Here is a 21,835-nt window from a genome sequence, read left to right as displayed (position 1 = left end):
GGGAACGCCTCTGTGTTAGAATATACTGTCGGATCTGAGTTTTCACGAAGTGAAAACTCAGCTATGAAAAAGCTTTTATGCAGACGGATCTTCGGATCCGTCTGTATGAAAATAACCTACGGCCACGGATCACGGACACGGATGCCAATCTTGTGTGCATCCGTGTTCTTTCACGGACCCATTGACTTGAATGGGTCCGTGAACCGTTGTCCGTCAAAAAAATAGGATTTTGTTGTTTGTAAACCTTCTGTTTTTTATCATTCCTGTAAAAAATGCATAGCGCAGAACAACTGAATGCAACCGCATACAAAACTGAGTGAACTTTCTTGCAAAATGGTGTGAGTTTCACTGAACGCACCCCGAACCCATCTTGAGCCAATCCGTCACGCTTGTGTGAAAGAAGCCTAAGAACTACAGACTGAGCTGTCAGAGTAGCTCCCTGAAGAATTCACTCAGAAGGAGAAAGAACAGTATGCATACGCACTAAAACTGAATGGTGTCGAGGAAAAAGTGTTGAAAATTATTTTAGCTCAAAAATAAGTAGTAGGCAATAGCAAAAAAAAAAATGCTCCAATGGCGTCCACAGCCTTTAAAATCTGCATAAAAGTTGAGAAACTTTGGCAATATTTTGTTTTATTCCTTTATTAGTAAATGCCTATAGCCAAAGTGTCAAATGAACGTTGATTAAGACCGTAATGATAATTTTGTGCCCAACAGGAATCGGTCCAGGAAATGCTGTCAGAATTTTTTTTTTTTTCTGGATGATTGTCTGATGTACAGGCTAATTTTTTGTGGGATAAGGTAACGGTTTGATTGTTACTAATTTTGGTCTATGTTGGACTTTTTGATCGCTTGGTATTACACTTTTTTATGTAAGGTGACAAAAAAATTGCTATTTTGGCACAGTTTTTTTTTTTTTTACGGAACAGTGAGGACTGTGGGGGGAGTCATTCATACTTTTCACAAGGTTATAAGTCACGAACTGCCAGCAATTCAATTCAGCTCGGGACCACCCAAATTGGTCCCAGACCGGTTACCCGAGACCTGTAACAGCCACCATCTCAGCATGGTCACCAAGTACATAGACATGGTGACAGTTTGCAGCCTTGACGAACCTGTACAGTTTGGAGGCTTAAAGGGGTTGTCCGGGTTTGGGGACATTTGTCTATTAGTAATCTAATAACATAAACATTACAAACATGCATGTGGTACCTTTAGAGCATATTGCTGAAGCCCTGTTTTCCTGGTTTCAATTCATGGCCGGAAGTGAGTATTTTCTTATCTTCAGTGACGTACCGGGTCCCTGGCAGGCGAGCAAAGCTTCCTCTTCCTCTGCTCACGGAGCCCGGTGACGTCACTGGCAGTCTAGATGATAATGCAGAGAGGTTGGAGGGGCAGTTACTTGTCCGGCCGGCATCGCGGTAAGCCCCGCCCCCATCGCGCTAAGCCCCGCCCCAGTCGGTGACGTCACTGGCAGTCTAGGTGATAATGCAGAGGTTGGAGGGGCGGTTACTTATCCGGCCGACATCGCGCTAAGCCCCGCCCCCAGTCGGTGACGTCACCGGGCCTTCAGCATTACAATGAATGGAGGAGGATTACTATGCTTGTTAGCATAGAAAACTCCTCCCATCAGAATTACTAGCTAATGGGGCAGAAGGCTTTAGAAAGGAGGAATTCCTTTCACCACAGGATGACATGGCCATGCTAATTGCATATATTGCATTTAGACAATGGCATGTTGATTGTGTAAAAAAAAAAAAGAGATAAAACAATGGCTCAGTTGAAAGAAAAGGTAATATTAGTGTAATCAGTCAGCTTTTTTTTTTTTGTTGTTGATTTGAAATAAACGGATAATCCTATTTATGTAATGGGGCTGCTTTTGTCTAGTTTAAAATAATTTTTTTAGCCCCGTACTTGTGTTTTGGAATGAATCTTTTTTGCACATTCTCCTTTTGGAGCTGCAGTGTGTGCATTTCCCTTTCCTGTGGTTATACATCGGTTTCAACTGGTCAGTATATAAGGTTTACCTTGATATAGATATATATATATATAAGTGTGCCCCTTACAGTGTGACAGTGTCCGGTATGTTTATGGATGCATGTGGGAGCGTGCCCCTTACAGTGTGACAGTGTCCGGTATGTTTATGGATGCATGTGGGAGCGTGCCCCTTACAGTGTGACAGTGTCCGGTATGTTTATGGATGCATGTGGGAGCGTGCCCCTTACAGTGTGACAGTGTCCGGTATGTTTATGGATGCATGTGGGAGCGTGCCCCTTACAGTGTGACAGTGTCCGGTATGTTTATGGATGCATGTGGGAGCGTGCCCCTTACAGTGTGACAGTGTCCGGTATGTTTATGGATGCATGTGGAAGTGTGCTCATGACAGTGTGACGGTGTTCGGTATGTTTATGGATGCATGTGGGAGCGTGCCCCTTACAGTGACGGTGTTCGGTATGTTTATGGATGCATGTGGAAGTGTGCCCCTTACAGTGTGACAGTGTCCGGTATGTTTATGGATGCATGTGGGAGCGTGCCCCTTACAGTGACGGTGTTCGGTATGTTTATGGATGCATGTGGAAGTGGATGCATGTGGAAGTGTGCCCCTTACAGTGACGGTGTTCGGTATGTCTATGGATGCATGTGGGAGCGTGCCCCTTACAGTGACGGTGTTCGGTATGTTTATGGATGCATGTGGAAGTGTGCCCCTTACAGTGACGGTGTCTGGTATGTTTATGGATGCGCGTGGGAGCGTGCCCCTTACAGTGTGACAGTGTCCGGTATGTTTATGGATGCATGTGGGAGCGTGCCCCTTACAGTGTGATGGTGTCCGATTGTCTCTAAGCGCTGCAAACACTGAGCACATGACATGCCAGAGATAGAGTAAGGAGAAGTTTATGGGTGTACATATGGGGGAGGAATATGAGGCAAGAGGATGAATGTGTATGAGGGGGGCGGATCGAAGGAGGAGTGGATGCTGTGCAGGATGCATGAATATGTATGAGGGGGGCGGGTGCAGGGACACGATGTTAGACAGGAGAAATCAGCAGATGCTGCCCTGCACTGAGACCCACAATGCAGTGCGGCAGGAAGTGAAGAAACAGATAAACAGATATGTAAACAATGTGTTCAGGGCTGTAGGAGCCATGCGCCAGTGTAAAAGACGCCTCAAACCACCTTGGGAACATAGACTTGGCTACTAAAGGTGAGTAAGATGTTTTAAAAAAAATAAGTTTGATCCCGGACAACCCCTTTAATTTTCAATGGGGGCGGAATGTGCTGTCCGCATCCGCATTTGCGGATCCGCACTTCCGCATCAGTGCTTCAGTTTCCGCAAAAAACAATAGAACATGTCCTATTCTTGTCTGCAATTGCGGACAAGATTAGGCATTTTCTATTATAGTTCCGGCGATATGCGGTCCGCAAATTGCGGATCCACAAAACATTTACGGACGTGTGAATGGACCCTGCAGGGGTTAGAGGGGTTTCCAGTTCTACAGAACTAGGTTGCTTCCTCCAAAAACAGCAACACACTTGTCTACAGGTTGTGTGTTATATTGCAGCTCAGCCCCATTCACTTCAACGAAGCAGAGCTGCAATGCCAGACCTAACCCATGGACAGGTGTGGTGCAGTTTCTGGTTTTAATTAATAGCTGCACAGACAGTAAAATGTGATACCTTGAGAGGGTGTCCTGACAACTCTCATACAGTGTTGTCATGATTAAGGCTAGGTCTACACAACGACAATTGTCGCGCAACATTTTGTTGCACCAATGTCGCACGAAAATTTTTATAATGGCAGTCTATGGTGTCGCACTGCAACATGCGACCTGCTGCGACTGCGACGCGACAGTCGCAGAAAATCCATTCAAGATGGATTTTTCTGCGACTGTCGCGTCGCAGTCGCAACATGTCGCATGTTGCAGTGCGACACCATAGACTGCCATTATAAAAATTGTCGCGCGACATTGGTGCAACAAAATTTCGCGCGACAATTGTTGCGCCCTATCTCTCGCGCGACAAATGTCGTCGTGTAGACCTAGCCTTAGGGCTGTTTCACACGAGCGGATGCTGTGCGTGACATCCGCTGCGTGAATGACAGCAAAGACCCGATGCGGACAGCAGAAGCACGGAGCAGTAACATGATTGATAATGCTCCGTGCCTCTCTGTGATCTTTTTACTACGAAATCACAGTGACAACTTTATCTCACTGTGATTTCGTAGTAAAGAGATCACAGAGAGGCACGGAGCATTATCAATCATGTTAATGCTCCGTGCTTCTGCTGTCCGCATCGGGTCTTGGCTGTCATTCACGCAGCGGATGTCATGCACGGTATCCGCTCGTGTGAAACAGCCCTAAGAAGAGGCAGAATTCAAGGCATATGTTCAATTCCAGTAAGGTGTGCCAGACATGCCCTAGCAGCAACAAATCCCCCAGGGTTTATAGCATGCACTATTATACAAAGAGGTATCGCCCTCCTAGCACCACCTTTTCGAAGAGGCACCCTATGAGTAAGGCCTCATGCACACGACCGTTGTTGTGTCCCGTGTCAGTTGTTCCGTTTTCCGTGATTTTCTGCGGACCCATTGACTTTCAATATGTCAGTGGAAAACTCTGCTAATGCACCGTTTGTCATCCGCGTCCGTGATCCGCGTTTCCAGTCCGTGAAAAAAATATGACCTGTCCTATTTTTTTCACGGACAACGGTTCGCGGACCCATTCAAGTCAATGGGTCCGTGAAAAAACACAGATGCACACAAGATTGTCATCCGCGTCTGCGTCCATTTTTTTCCTATCATTTGCATGGCAAACTAAACTTAGATTTTTTTTTACTTTCCTTCATGTTTGGAGATCCTCCAAAAATAAAGGAAGACACACGGAAACAAAAACGGACACGGAACAACGGAACCCCTTTTTGCGGACCGCAAAAAAATACTGTCGTGTGCATGAGGCCTAAAAGGCCTCTTGCACACAAACGTTTTTTTTTTTCCATTTCCGTTTCGTTTTTTGCGTTCCATATACAGAACCATTAATTTCAATGGATTAAAAAAAAAAAAAACATTTCCGTATTTCCGTTCAAAGATAGAACATGTCCTATTATTGTCCACATAAAGGACAAGGTTAGTACTGTTCTATCAGGGGCCAGCAGTTCCGTTCCACAAAAGACGGAATGCACACAGACATCATCTACAAAAAAAATGAAAAAGCCATATGGTCGTGTGCAAGAGGCCAAAGTCCGACTTTTTAACAAGCCTTGGAACATGACAGGGGAACATAGCCAAGCACTCAGCCAAACAGAATCCTGCTGTGTACTAATGCAGGGCAAGCACCTCACAGATGGATATTTGGCTTGGCTATGTTCCCCTGTCATGTTCCAAGGTTTGTTAAAAAAAAATAAAAAAATCTGACTTTGACTCACAAGGAACAACTTCCAAAAAGGCGGAGCTAACGAGATGGTTCTCTTCCACTGGAGCACTTCCACTAAGGTTGGTTTCACACGAGCGAGTTCAATAGGTTCGACAGAATTATGTCAGTGTTAGGCCTCATGCACACAACAGTTTATTTTCACGGTCCGCAAAAACGGGGTCCGTAGGTCCGTGATCCGTGACCGTTTTTTCGACCGTGGGTCTTCCTTGATTTTTGGAGGATCCACGGACATGAAAAAAAAAGTCGTTTTGGCGTCCGCCTGGCCGTGCGGAGCCAAACGGATCCGCCCTGAATTACAATGCAAGTCAATGGGGACGGATCCGTTTGATGTTGACACAATATGGTGCCATTTCAAACGGATCCGTCCCCATTGACTTTCAATGTAAAGTCTGGAGTTCTTTTATACCATCGGATTGGAGTTTTCTCCAATCCGATGGTATATTTTAACTTGAAGCGTCCCCATCACCATGGGAACGCCTCTATGTTAGAATATACTGTCGGATATGAGCTACTTCGTGAAACTCAGATCCGACAGTATATTCTAACACAGAGGCGTTCCCACTGGTGATGGGGACGCTTCTAGTTAGAATACACTACAAACTTTGTACAAGACTGCCCCCTGCTGCCTGGCAGCACCCGATCTCTTACAGGGGGATATGATAGCACAATTAACCCCTTCAGGTGCGGCACCTAAAGGGGTTAATTGTACTATCATATTCCCCTGTAAGAGATCAGGGCTGCCAGGCAGCAGGGGGTAGACCCCCCCCCCTCCCCAGTTTGAATATCGTTGGTGGCACAGTGTGCGCCCACCATCGGCCCCCCCTCCCTCTATAGCAGTAACAACATTGGTGGCAGTGTGCGGCCTCCCATTCCCCCCCCCCCCCCATCATTGGTGGCAGCGGAGTTCCGATCGGAGTCCCAGTTTAATCGCTGGGGCTCCGATCGGTAACCATGGCAACCAGGACGCTACTGCAGTCCTGGTTGCCATGGTTACTTAGCAATAGTACAATAGTAGAAGACTCATAGTTACCTGCTTGCTGCTGCGATGTCTGTGTCCGGCCGGGAGCTCCACCTACTGGTAAGTGAAAGGTCTGTGCGGCGCATTGCGAAAGAACTGTCACTTACCAGTAGGAGGAGCTCCCGGCCGTTCACAGACATCGCAGCAGCAAGCAGGTAAGTATGAATCTTCTACTGTTGTACTATTGCTAAGTAACCATGGCAACCAGGGCTGCAGTAGCTTCCTGGTTGCCATGGTTCCCGATCGGAGCCCCAGCGATTAAACTGGGACTCCGATCGGAACTCCGCTGCCACCAATGATGGGGGGGGGGGGGAATGGGAGGCCGCACACTGGCCACCAATGTTGTTACTGCTATTACTGCTATAGAGGGAGGGGGGTCCGATGGTGGGCGCACACTGTGCCACCAACGATTTATTACAATAGAGGGAGGGAGGGAGGGGGGGCGATGGTGGGCGCACACTGTGCCACCAACGATTTCTAACATTAGAGGGAGGAAGGGGGGGCCCGATGGGGGGCGCACACTGTGCCACCAACGATATTCAAACTGGGGAGGGGGGGGGGGGTCAGCCCCCTGCTGCCTGGCAGCCCTGATCTCTTACAGGGGAATATGATAGTACAATTAACCCCTTTAGGTGCCGCACCTGAAGGGGTTAATTGTGCTATCATATCCCCCTGTAAGAGATCGGGTGCTGCCAGGCAGCAGGGGGCAGTCTTGTACAAAGTTTGTAGTGTATTCTAACTAGAAGCGTCCCCATCACCATGGGAACGCTTCTGTGTTAGAATATACTGTCGGATATGAGTTTTCACGAAGTGAAAACTTAGATCAGAAAAAGCTTTTATGCAGACGGATCTTCGGATCCGTCTGTATGAAAGCAAACCACGGCCACGGATCACGGCCACGGATGCCAATCTTGTGTGCATCCGTGTTCTTTCACGGACCCATTGACTTGAATGGGTCCGTGAACCGTTGTCCGTCAAAAAAATAGGACAGGTCATATTTTTTTGACGGACAGGATACACAGATCACGGCCTCGGCTGCAAAACGGTGCATTTTCCGATTTTTCCACGGACCCATTGAAAGTCAATGGGTCCGCGAAAAAAAACTGAAAACAGCACAACGGCCACGGATGCACACAACGGTCGTGTGCATGAGGCCTTAGGCAGGGGCGTCATTAGGTCAAAACATTCGAGCTTGAGCCCCGGATGTTTTGTCCAGTGCCCCAAATGTTATGCTGGTAGCATTTTTATTTAAAAAAATTTATTTGGCTATTCCAGGGCACTTCAATATTGATTGGACCTGGACAACCAACCACAGATCATCGCCCCACCATCCTTGTACTTGTACGGGAGGTCTCGAGGGATCATGCGCTGCAGGACAGGATAGAGCACCGAAGTGACTGAACTTATGCACGCGCAGCCTGCAAGTGGCGGATCAGCGGAACAAGTATAAGGGGGGTGGGGGGATGACCCAGGGCCCACTCCTATCAATATTAAAGGACCCAAGCAAAGATTTCTGCAGTGGTGAGGAAATGAAACATAACAGATATTGGAAAGTTACTGAATGTTGCATTATATAATGACTGCAGTCTGCAGTACTGCACTTAATTTGCGTAAACCAGAACACCCCTTTAATGTGCAATTTCAACACAGTGGGCTTGTGCCCCGGATGTTTTCAGACCCTAGCAACGCCCCTGGTGGCCGTGGCCATATTGCGGGTCCACAATACACGGGCACCGGCCGTGTGCACCACACATCACGGATGCGGACCCATTCACTTGTTCTATTTTTTTACGGTGCGGACGGATCACGGACCCATTAAAATTGAATGGGTCTCGATCTGTCCCGGCATCTGCACGGATGTTGCCCATGCATTGGGGACCTCAAATTGCAGTCCCCAATGCACAGAACAGCCGCACAATGGCCGTAAGTATGAGGCCTTATACAATACTTTCCAGAACTCTGAGGGTTACAAATAGAGATAAGCGAATTTAATATTTTGAAATTCGTTCATGCTTAGTTTGGTGGTAAAAGCAGAATTGCATTATGGATTCCGTTACCACGAACCATAACGCAATTCTATGACGGAATGCATACCGGAATGCCTTTAGAGGCATTCCGTTATTCAATCCGACATAATAGAAGTCTATGGGCTGCAAAACGGATCCGTCCCGTTTCCGTTATACAGGGGAGTCCTATAAAAGGCATTCCGTTATGCATTCAGTCATAGAATTGCGTTATGGTCCATGGTAACGGAATCCAAAACGCAATTCTGCTTTTACCACCGAACGAAGAAAAAAATATGAAATTCGCTTATCTCTAGTTACAAAGCATCATAAATCAATATAATGCTATGTGATCCTATCAGTGCTACGTAGGTCAGGAGGGGAGCTCTTGCAGACACACCTTGCGAGTTTAAGACCCCTTTCACACGGGCGAGAATTCAGTGCGGGTGCAATGCGTGAGGTGAACGCATTGCACCCGCACTGAATCCGGACCCATTCACTTCAATGGGGCTGTGCAGATGAGCGGTGATTTTCACGCATCACTTGTGCGTTGCGTGAAAATCGCAGCATGCTCTATATTCTGCATTTTTCACACAACGGAGGCCCCATAGAAATGAATGGGTCTGCGTGAAAATCGCATAGCATCCGCAAGCAAGTGTGGATGTGGTGCGATTTTCATGCATGGTTGCTAGGAGATTATAGGGGTGAAAGCAACCCCGGACCCCATTAAAGTCTATTCACTGTATTATTTTCCCTTATAACATGGTTATAAGAGAAAATAATATCATTCTTAATACAGAATGCTTACTAAAATGTGGACTGAGGGGTTAAAAAATAAAAATTAACTCCCCTTATCCAATTGATCGCGCAGCCGGCATAGTCTTCTTGCTTCTTCTTTCAGGACCTGCAAAAAAAAACTGACTTAATCGCGCTCACCACGTGGTGAGCGCGGTGATGTCAGCGCAAGTCCTGCTCAAAGAAGATAGAAGGATGTTCTATCTTCATTCAGCAGAACCTGCGCTGGCGTCACCGTGCTCACCACGTGGTGAGCGCGATTACGTCAAAGGTCCTTTTGCAGGTCCTAAAAGAAGAAGCAAGAAGACTATGCCAGCTGCGCGATCAATTGGATAAGGTGAGTTATTTTATTTTTTAACGCCTCAATCCACATTTTACTAAGCATTCTGTATTAAGAAAAAAAACTGACCCATGTCCTTCATTCTCTGGGTCAGTACGATTATAACGATATCCCATTTGTATAGGATTTTTTAAGTCAAAATAGTGTAAAAATAAATTTAAACTTTGAAAAAATAAAAAAATTTTTTACATCACCATATTCTGACCCCCCATAACCTTTTTTTATAGTTATATTTACTGAGCTGTGTGGGGGTCATTTTTTGTGGGACAATCTGTCGTTTTTATGGATACCATTTTGGAGTGTGTGTGACTTTTTGATCACATTTTATTACAAGAGAAGCAATGAAAAAAATGGGCAATTGCCCATTTTTACCCTTTTTCCCGTTACGCCATTTGCCGTATTGGAAAAATATTTTTACATTTTAATAGTACAGGTGTTTTTTCGGTCGCGGTGATACCCATGATTTTTCTATTTTTTGTTATTTAGGGGGCGATTTAAACTTTTATATTTTTATATTTTTTTAATATATTTTCTAAAAATGATTTTGAAGCCCGTATTTGAGTTTATTACTGTCTATTGCTCATTTCTTACGTTGGCCCACCTGGTGGCCAAAATAAGAATTGCAGTTTGAATGCTCTCAGCCTCTTCTGCGTACATGTACGGGGCTGGTAGCGAAAGGGTTAAGGGTAGCCAGTACCCCGTCTAAGGCCGCATGCATTTAATACAAAACTGAAATTCTGAACAACATCCTGCAGTTTGATTGTACAGAAGATGTTCAGTAACTTTACAAATACTTTGCCTTAGGCCTCTTTCACACGACCGTTTTTTGCGTTCCGTATACGGTCCGTTTTTTGCGTTCCGTATACGGTCCGTATACGGAACCATTCATTTCAATGGTTCCGCAAAAAAACGGAATGTGTTCCGTATGCATTCCGTTTCCGTATTTCCGTTTTTCCGTTGAAAAGATAGAACATGTCCTATATTTGGCCGAGAATCACAGTCCGTGGCTCCATTAAAGTCAATGGGGCCGCAAAAAAAACGGAACACATACGGAAATGCATCCGTATGTCTTCCGTATCCGTTCCGTTTTTTGCGGAACCATCAATTGAAAATGTTATGCCCAGCCCAATTTTTAATATGAAATTACTGTATACTGTATTTGCCATACGGAAAAACGGAACGGAACAACGGAACGGAAACGGAACCACAACGGAAGCAAAAAACGGAACAACGGATCCGTGAAAAACGGAACGCAAAACACTGAATGCAACATACTGTAGTGTGAAAGAGGCCTTAGACTTAGGCCTCTTTCACACGACAGTATGTCCATTTCAGTGTTTTGCGGTCCGTTTTTCACGGATCCGTTGTTCCGTTTTTTGCTTCCGTTGTGGTTCCGTTTCCGTTCCGTTGTTCCGTTCCGTTTTTCCGTATGGCAAATACAGTATACAGTAATTTCATATAAAAAATTGGGCTGGGCATAACATTTTCAATAGATGGTTCCGCAAAAAACGGAACGGATACGGAAGACATACGGATGCATTTCCGTATGCATTCCGTTTTTTTGCGGACCCATAGACTTTAATGGAGCCACGGAACGTGATTTGCGGCCAAATATAGGACATGTTCTATCTTTAAACGGAACGGAAAAACGGAAATACGGAAACGGAATGCACACGGAGTACATTCCGTTTTTTTTGCGGAACCATTGAAATGAATGGTTCCGTATACGGACCGCAAAAAACGGCCCGCAAAACGGAAAAAAAAAACGGTCGTGTGAAAGAGGCCTTAGACTGTTTTTTCTAAGGGGGCATTCACATGACTGTATTCGTTTTGTGGTCCGCAAATAATGGATCTGCAAAATATAGATGCGGCCTGTGTGCCTCACGCACATTTCACGGGCACCATTGAAAAATGCCTCTTCTTATGCGCAAATGGACAAGAATAAGAGATGTTCTATAATTTGTGGCTCAGCCACATAGATGCAGACAGCACACAGATGTCCACATTTTTTGTGGCCCCATAGAAATGTATGAGACCCAGTGCGATCTGCAAAAAATGCAGCTCGGACGTGGACCGAATATACAGGGGTGTGAATGCACCCTTATGGAAAGAATCGCACTGTCAGTCTCTCTATGTACTAAATAATTAAAACAAAGTATTTAAAAAGCTACACACAATTATTGTACATTTATTCCAGGGAAGTTGCTAATAATGTTGTTGAATGGCCAGGGCCTTGGGTATCATACCGTATATCCTCCAGAGCTGCGGTGACCTGTTCTTTTACAATATCATACAGTCTGACTTTAAAGCCACCACTTGCAAACACCATAGTCCAGCTGCGACCAATGAGACCACTGAAACAGAAAAAAAGTAAATAAAAGCAAGCATTTCATATACTCCATAAATCCAAATTTTATTTTATGATTAAGGTAGGTCTTATTATGACTCTTTAAAAGGTTTGAACAGAATTAAGAAAAGAAAAAAAAAGTTAGCTTTTTTTTTTATCTGAACCAGCACCTCTCCTATGCACTGGCCATGTCTGGTATTGCAGTTTAGCTTGAAGGGGTTGTGCCACCATTAAATGTTATATTAATATAATTCAGCATATATTTCTGTGTAAATATTCTATTAAATGAACACAGACGACATTTAAAAAATGAAACATGGAAAAAAGATGTGCAGACAAAAATCAAGAAAAAAAAGGCACTTAAATGAGAGGAAAATGATAGGCGGCCATAAATCTAATACAAGTTCTGCAGCCTCCTGCTCAGCCTGTGATGTCATGTCTATCGGTCACATGGCCTTTCTGCTGTTCGGTCCCATTCACGTGAATAGAATTTGTAACATCCCAGAGTTGTGTTACTACACGCCTCTACCCTGCTACTATCTTGTAAGAGCCTTTATACTGTCATCTGATATAATTTATATTATGTCCTCCAGAAATGTGCATATAAATCTATGTTAAATGCAATTGTTCATGTAATTTGCCTGGTTACCAGTAGGTGGCAGCAACACATTGGCAGGTACAAGCTACAGTTTAGTGTATCTGAGCTGGAATTGGATTATTCCAGCTTAGCTCCCCCTCTGTGGAGAGGTGGGCTGGTCCCACATCCTGCAGCATGGGTGGAGAAGGAAGTTAGTCAGTATACCAGCCACCCCTGTTGGGGAAGGCTGTGTGATAGTGTCCAGGAGAACCTCTGCATAGGGAAGACAGCAAGGACCTAGTCTCGGCTGAGACTTGGCCATATTCCCAGTCTGAGCACCTGAGAATCCATCTGTGAGATAAGTCCAGAGTCCTAGGAGAAGCTAATTCTAATTCTAGAAGCTAACCTCCTCAGCTAGTCTGTCCCCAAAAAGCAGAAGGTATCAGATAAGTGCAGGAGCTAATCCTGCCACAGTTACAGAGCTACCAAGCAGACGTTTTATCCTGCAAGCTCCACATTTAAAGCAGAAGTATTCATTCCTGCCAATGATTGCCAAAACCTGCTGGGACCAAGAGACCAAAGCTGTATTCCGCTTGGATGCAAGTTATTTCAAGTAAACAAACGTTTTGAACTTCATCTAAAGGTCTGCACATCATTTATTCTGCCAAGTTCCTCTATTACTCCTACTATCACTACACTCAAATTTATTGCAAGTGAGCCAGGAGTCCAGCCGTACCCAGGTAGGAGACACCGTGACACAACTACCATCAAGCTATAGAGACATTATAGGCCATTACACCACTCTGACATTCCTAATCTGGGACGTGCGTTATAACACCTTGGAAAGGCCCTGGGATAGTACCCTGCGCACGCTGCAATTGGTGTCAGGACAAATAGAGGATATATTATCCACCTGACTCTGCCACTGCATTAAAGTAGCGTCAGCGAACCCGTTCCTTGTGACTGCATTAAAGTGGCGTCACAAACAGGATCGAATTGTGTTCCGAACAGGATCGGATTGTGTGCCTAACACTACTACAAGGCCTAAGAACTGTGTCAAGTCCCTGAAAATTGACTTTATTGTTTTTATTGTGGTGCCAGACAGCGGTAAACAGTGCGCGCCAGCACTCCAAGGGTTAATTTGCCATATTTCTGTAATGGCGCCGCTTCTTCATGTCTTTCAGAAGCGGGAAAACACAAAATAGCCCTCTCAGGAGCGTGAAAATGCTAACTACGCCCCTCTAGAAGCTGGAAACCTAAACCCTGCCCACCAAGAACTTTGCAATGTGAGCCAAGGGAGTGAAGACTCCTTCCCTCAGGCTCCACCTTCACTTCCTGCATCCAGCCTGAATGAGGAGCAAAGGAAGATGGCGCTCCCCAAGCCAAAGTGGGACGAGATGACTATTCAAGACGAACCGGCGTACGAAAAATACCCACCGCAGATCCGGGTCTCCCAACTTGTGAGCAAAAAAGGCCCGTCTGTGTTTGCTGTGATACCAGAGGCTGCAGATTCCTATTCGGACGGCGAGACAGCCGCCACCCCTGACTCAAAGGCCACAACTACAGGTCGTAGCTATCCTGCTCCCTGAGGCCCCGGTCCAGCCCGTAGCTGCCTCTGCACCACGCCCGGTGGTCCCCGATGCTTCTGCTAGGCCCAAGGAGGCTCCGCTCCGCACGCCCGCTGGTGTGGCGGAGGCGGATGTAGTATCCACTCCACCGCCCAGGACTGAACTCAGGCCAAGTCACCTCAACCCTGAGGTTTCCCTCAAGATAACCTGCCATGCCCAGAGTCAATGGGAGTACAAAACAGCAGTTAAGGAATGGGTCAAACAGGTCTTGGATGACCCCCGACCCGGCGATCCAAAACTCGCCCGGAGCACCGGGACTGTCCTGTGGTTTTCAGTGGAAAGAGGAGTAGGATTCCTTCAGGACATCCACAGTGGGGAAGAATTATTTGTGGGCGGCCGCTCCGTTAAACGGGCTTACTTGCCCCAGGCCCACCACAACCTTTATGTCGGGGATCAAGTGGAGTACACCCCGATGCAGTCTGTTTGCGGCTGGGGTGACCCTCCTGGCCAAACCTCTGTCCTGGGCCATAACCCCCGAAGTCTGTCAGGAAGCACCAGGACGAGTCAGACGCCTCCAAGCATGTTCAGACGGCCAAATACGGTTCAGGGAACAAGCTCAGCCCGAACCAGAGCCCCTTATCCCCGACCTGGCTGCACCCCCAACACTATGGGTGGGCCAGATCAACAATTCTGTGTTGACTTTTAACCCTAGGGTTTACCCATACGTACTACCCTGGAAACTTTCACAGGCACCCCTTGATTGCCTTCCAGAACCCCTTCAGTCAGAGGTTTTGCATGTCTCTTCACCGGCAAGGGATTCCGGCTTGTAGCAGGCTGACTACTCAGCCAATTCCAGAAAGCACCACTAGAGGGCAGTGGCGCACGACTACAGCCGCAAAGCTGAGTTATCAAAGGAAGGAGCGCCCTCTTATGAGCTTTAGTAGCAACCAGCAGTGAGGAGAACCTGCAAGTCCTTCTCTAAATGCCTCCTTCACTGCAATACCAGAACTTATGAGAGCCACAGTGTGGACTGGTCTTGAAAGATGCAGGGCTCCTGGCCAGTTTGCTTTATGTTTTGTTGCCATTTGTTACAGCCTCAGATGGATGGCCACATTTGTCAGGACTCCCCCCATATACAACAACTGTTTACATCCCAGTTTGTGCCAAATTTTGCGCATTGTTTTATCCCCTTTCTCAGGTTATTTGAGAGTCTCATGGAACTATGGTTCTCACTTTTGCTGTTATTTTATGTTTTTATAATATTTTATACCGTTCCTTGGATTAAAAATATACCTCCTATTGGATTACAAGTGACTTTTGTTTGTTTCCAGAGGATTTCAATTGTAAAGAACTTCACGAAAAAGGACTCAAGTCATGTTTGAGTGTATTATGATAATATTGATTGCACTGATATTTACATAATGTTTTTTGCACTAATTTTATTTCCATGTCTACAGGTTTTGCAACGTTCAAGCACTTATGCCCATTGTGTGTATTCTTTTACAGGTGCCGCAATGTGAATTTATGTACTTTTTGTGAAATTGCACTTACTTTTGCACTTAGCCAGATCAGTAGCACCTTCCTTTTGTGTCACTTTGCTTTACAGCTCTTTACTCTTTGAACGGACTGCCTCTTTGGATGCTTAATACTAATGGCTTATTCTTGGTGTCATAACCCAGGTAGGACAAGTGGTAAGTCCCAGGCAGATCCAGCAACTACAAGGGTTACCCCGCTGCTTAGGGAATGGCTAGGCGAGTAATATACCCCTCCTTCCTGTTTGCTATATGTGCCATGATTGGTTATGGTAATGGGTAGGTCTTCCAGGAGCTTCATGGGATTATTATACCCTCCTCCTGTGATATTGCCAGAAGCTTTTGGAGAAGCATATACCTCCCCATACTGGGCCTTTGCCTAAGGTATGGCACCTCCACCTTAGAGCCATTTAGCTACCCTTAGTCACCATAGTGATCGTGCTATAAGCCTCAATTTCCGACTTTGGTGCAGGGAAGGGAATACAGGATAAAGCCACTCTTCTATTTGCGGGCATTTCATTACACAATGGTCGGATTACAGAGTAAAGACACCCCCATGCTTTCTTTGGTATTAGGATCCAAAATACTTCAAAGTCAGTGAGTAATGATTGCTTAGTGCAGACCTTTGGTTCACTGGGTATACCGAGAGGGCAACTGTTAATAAGACACCCTACTAATGCGGGCAGGAATCTTAGGGTAGCCGTTATATGTTTGTCTTTATGTGTACTTCATGCACAAGTCGAGGGCGGCTTAACTCAAAGTAAGGGGGAATGTAACACCCCAAAGTTGTGTTACTACACACCTCTACCCCGCTACTATCTTGTAAGAGCCTTTATACTGTCATCTGATATAATTTATATTATGTCCTCCAGAAATGTGCATATAAATCTATATGTTAAATGCAATTGTTCATGTAATTTGCCTGGTTACCAGTAGGTGGCAGCAACACATTGGCAGGTACAAGCTACAGTTTAGTGTATCTGAGCTGGAATAGATTATTCCAGCTTAGCTCCCCCTCTGTGGAGAGGTGGGCTGGTCCCACATCCTGCAGCATGGGTGGAGAAGGAAGTTAGTCAGTGTACTAGCCACCCCTGTTGGGGAAGGCTGTGTGATAGTGTCCAGGAGAACCCCTGCATAGGGAAGGCAGCAAGGGCCTAGTCCCAGCTAAAACGTGGCCATATTCCCAGTCTGAGCACCTTCAGCTCTGCTGGATGAGGAAAACAGAAACTACAGACAACCTCCAGAGTTCCAGGAAGAAAGCATCCCCTGAGAAGCCATCTGTGAGATAAGTCCAGAGTCCTAGGAGAAGCCAATTCCTCCTCAGCTAGTCTGTCCCCACAAAGCAGAAGGTACCAGATAAGTGCAGAAGCTAATCCTACCACAGTCACAGAGCTACCAAGCAGACGTTTAATCCTGCAAGCTCCACATTTAAAGCAGAAGTATTCATTCCTGCCAATGATTGTCAAAACCTGCTGGGACCAAGAGACCAAAGCTGTATTCCGCTTGGATGCAAGTTATTTCAAGTAAATAAAGGTTTGAACTTCATCTAAAGATCTGGACATCATTTATTCTGCCGAGTTCCTCTATTACTCCTACTATCACTACACTCAAATTTATTGCAAGTGAGCCAGGAGTCCAGCCGTACCCAGGTAGGAGACACAGTGACACAACTACCATCAAGCTAAAGAGACATTATAGCCCATTACACCACTTTGGCATTCCTAATCTGGGACGTGCGTTATAACACCTTGGAAGGGCGCTGGGATAGCACTCTACGCACGCTGCAATTGGCATCACGACAAATACAGGATATATTATCCACCTGACCCTGCCACTGCATTAAAGTGGCGTCAGTGAACCCGTTCCTGGTCACTGCAGATTGAACTGCAATACCAAGCAAACCACTGTAAGGTGCTGTGCCAAGTATTAAAAAAAGATCGCAATGATAATCTGAACGCAGCGGCCTGTTCAAACATCTGGTTGGTGGGGAGGGCTGGGGGTTGGACCCCCACCGATCTGATATTAATGACCTATCCTGAGAATTGGTAATCAATATTGTACCTCTGGAAAACCCCTTTAACTTAAAGGGGTTATCACATGACTAATGTAAAAAATGAAAAATCAGACGTCATATAGAACATGACAATCTCTTTCTAACAAAGCTAGAACCAGTCCTGTACCTCACATGGATCCAGAGATCTCCTCATTCATTATTCTGTTAGATTTATATCCGGCTGGCAGCTCAAGAGGGGTGTCTTTTCTTTCTCAGCTAAGGGGGCGTGTCTAAGCTCTCCCTATCACAGCTCAGGAGGCAGTTGAAGGATGAAACTGAGCATGTGTGGCCATCTCAGTGAGCAAGTCAAAGAAATGAGAAAAACAAACAAACAAACTGCAGATGGCGCTATACAGATATATTTTATTGAATAGCTGACTGGCTATGCTAAATTTTTAATTACATGCAGTTACAAAAGTATTCAGATAGAAACATAGAATGTGTCGGCAGATAAGAACCATTTGGCCCATCTAGTCTGCCCAATATACTGTCTAGTCTGATCCAGGTGTTGGTTTGAAAACTGTCAAATTTTTTCGTGGAACAACCCCTTTAAATAAGATAAATGGCTATCCATAGGGTCTGAATCTCAGGACAGCCCCACTAGATGTGCTCTTTGGTCCATACATTTGTGGTGTCTATCTAGGGGTCCAATACCAACCAGACAAGATCTTGTAACTTACTTCTTATAATTTTTTTATCATAAAATGTCACTTCCCTCTAAGAATTCGGCAAACACATTTTCCCCATTTCACTGGCTATCCTTTAACCGATTTGTATTGAATGATCAGTATTTATTAAAACTATCCCCATATACTTTAAATTACTGAAGGGAACTTGCTCAGTGGTTGCTCAGTAAGTGCCCAGTGCTGGAGTGAAGACTTTATTTCACAAGTTGTGTAATCTTTGATCTATCTCTAAAGTCCACTGGCCTGGGGCATGAGCACTGACCAACAATAACAATCTGACAGTTACTGTTTATCAGCCGCCGTGCATACACAGACCAAGAAACTAGACATTTTATGTAATCACTGAAAGGTCGAGGCTAGTTTTCTAATACATTAAATAATACCACAAATATTCATAATAATATCAAATTAATCTTTCCCCATAAAACTGTTTACGAATATGCTTAGCTAATCCTGCTCTATAACACGCTGAATGCAGACTGCATTTTGTGGTGACAGGTGGTCTTTAAAATAAAGTCAACTTAGCCTATGGCTGGGAACCTGCGAGTATTCATTCCTGCCCCTGACAATCTAACCTTGCCTGAGCAACTAGGTTCCTTAGGCTACAAACAAAATAGGAAAAAAGGTATCTGGAGACAATGGAGGTCCTCTTAGCTCTTCTTTATTGATTCATAAAACCGACACAGTCACTGGATCCACGGCATGGTCGCTGACGCGTTTCGGGTATGTACCCTTAGTCGTAGCACCATGCTACGTGTGACCCCACATTATAAAGGATTAGGAATGCACCTCGTCAGAAAATCCTGGGAGGAGCATCCAATCTCATAGGCTGCCACAACAGAGGCACACCTCTTGATTAGGTTCATCGATTACACATGCAATTCGAAACACACTGTGAGGATATACCTGGGTCAATTTAACCCCACAATCACCAGATTGTGTGCTTTGCAATGGTAAAACCGCACAGTGTGGATACTTACTAATAAAAATTATTAATATAAACAATCAAAATAACGGTCTTACAACCTGAAATGTAATACAATCAAATAAGATTCGGCAAATAGTATAGAGATTTCATAGTAAATCTATATGATAGAAATAAAGCAAGCTTGTGTGTTTGCATTTTGTTGCAGAGATACATTGATCTTAAAGTGTTCATTACAGACTAGCATATCCTGTGTGTCAAAGCTAATATATCTATATATAGAAGGTATGAAAGAGAGACTAAATAAGTATGTATAAATACTGTCTCTCTGGCACAACTATCATCTGAACAAATTGGTATTAAATTTAACAATGATGCATACTGTTGCGCATGACCAAACCGCACCGTGCAACCGATGTCCTAAGCAGAATTCGGCTGGTACGCACAAACCCATCCCGCAATATAAATTTCACACCTATCTCTCGGCAAAGAGAGAGGATTTTTGTGCGCATGGGTCGGACCCTCGTGTTGAACTACTGGCAAATACCTATATCCTCTTTATATGCATAATCCATAGTTCAATTGTAAATATACATCAGTTCTTTTCGCAAATTGAGGCCTGCCGGAATCCTGGACCCAAGTCTAAAGATCCAGTAGGCCTCACGGAGAAGAATCTTTTTGCGGTGGTCACCTCCCCTTTTGGGTGCCAAAACTTTTTCTATAGCAAAAGCTTGGAAAAACGTCACTCTACGGGCATGTTTTTGGATGAAGTGCCTCGCTATATTTGAGATGTTGAGAATATTAGGGTTGCTAATATAGTTCAAATGTTCGAGGATCCGACTCTTAAATTTACGGGCTGTGCTGCCTATGTACATCAGATCACAATCAGTGCATCTGATGGCATAGACTACACCCTCCGTATTACAGTTGATATAACTGCGGATAGGAAATTTGTCAGTATGTGTTACATTGTCAAATGTCTGAGTAGGTACAACGTAATTGCATGTCTTGCAGCGGTTGGCTCCACACTTAGTGAAGCCCTGGTAGCATAACCACCTGGATTTGACATCTTGTCTGATGCTACTGGCAGTATAAAGAGACGGTGATGGTGAGCAGGACAGAGTAGCTGCTCTTCTAGAGACAATTCTGCAACCAGATTTCAATGCTTGATATAAGATGTTGTCCTCAAACAATATTGGTAAACATTTTTTAATAGATGAACTGATTGCATTGAATTCTCTACTATAAGACAGGGATAAGGTAGGAATGCTGTCCCGCTCACCATCCACGCAGACTCCTACACCGCCAGGAGAGGCCCTCCTAATCCTCTTATGCTTGGACTTGCCAAATAGCATTTCCTCTCTATCTTTGAGTGAAGCAATTGTTCTCCCCCTCTTAATCATCCAGGTTGGATAATTTCTTTCTTTTAGTCTTTGAGCTACCTTATCAAACTCATCATCTAATTTGTCCCCATCACTACAATTTCTTGCTGCACGCATGAATTCCCCCACGGGGATTGCTCTAATGGTATGCATTGGATGGTGGCTTTTTGCATTTAGAATTGAGTTACCGGACACTTCTTTTCTGTATGTGATGGTGTGCACTATTTCCCCCGGACATCCGCGGAGTGTCAAATCCAGAAAACTAGTATGGGACTCATGTGCGGAACAAATGAATCGCAAGTTGTAATCATTATTGTTTAGGTATGCCTGGAGGTCCGGGACGGCAGACACACCGCCCGCCCACACCATAAGTATGTCGTCGATGTATCTGCCGTACCAGACCATACCAGGCCCAAACGGGTTGCTCAGACCGTAAATGTACCTCTCCTCCCAATATGACATGGTCAGATTGGCCAAAGACGGTGAGAACTTGGCCCCCATTGAGACTCCGCGGATCTGCAGGTAGTGCACACCATCAAACACAAAGTAATTGTGGGTCAGCAAAAATTTGGTGACTTCACAAATAAAATCAATATAACCCGAGCTGAAGCCAGTATATCGATGGAGGTGGAATTCCAGTGCCAGTAGAGCAACCCCGTGGGGAATAGAGGGATAGAGAGAGACCACATCTGCTGTGATCCACCTATAATTGTCAGTCCACACAAATTTGTACATGGCTCGCAATACATCTGAAGTATCCTTCAAGAACCCTGGAGTGCGCCTGACCAGTGGCTGGAGAATGTTATCCAGCCAACTGCCCAGGCGCTCAGTCAGGGAACCTATACCTGAGACTATAGGACGCAGAGGGGGCGGGTGGACGCCCTTGTGGATTTTGGGTAGGGCGTGCATAATAGGGGTGACGGGCACTTCCACATTGAGGTATCTATATTCACTGTCACCAAAGGCACCACACTCCTTTCCCTTTGATAGCAGCGAAACGTAGGTACCCATATATTCCTGTAGCGGATCTCGCACTAATTTCCTATATGTGGAAGTGTCCCCCAGCATTTCCCGTAATTGCTGACCATAAGTTGCCCTATCCATAACGACCACCGCCCCCCCTTTGTCCGCCATTTTGATTACTATGGTGTCACATTGTTGTAATTGCTGGAGAGCAAGGGTT

At 45.2% G+C, this 21,835-nt stretch overlaps 1 protein-coding gene across 1 annotated transcript in view; it reads right to left on the bottom strand.

Moving 5' to 3' along the window:
* The window catches only part of CRYL1 (crystallin lambda 1), a 263,185-nt gene that overhangs the window by 219,393 nt on the left and 21,957 nt on the right, over positions 1-21,835 (bottom strand). The window contains exon 2 of the mRNA XM_044284099.1: positions 11,829-11,936. Coding sequence (XP_044140034.1) covers positions 11,829-11,936 — 108 coding nt within the window. The remainder of the gene's footprint in view (positions 1-11,828; positions 11,937-21,835) is intronic.

The sequence above is a fragment of the Bufo gargarizans genome, chromosome 3 (genome assembly GCF_014858855.1).
Source record: "Bufo gargarizans isolate SCDJY-AF-19 chromosome 3, ASM1485885v1, whole genome shotgun sequence".
Classification (NCBI taxonomy): Eukaryota; Metazoa; Chordata; class Amphibia; order Anura; family Bufonidae; genus Bufo; species Bufo gargarizans.
Note: the sequence above shows the minus strand (reverse complement) of the source record. Positions and strands in the feature narration are given on the sequence as shown.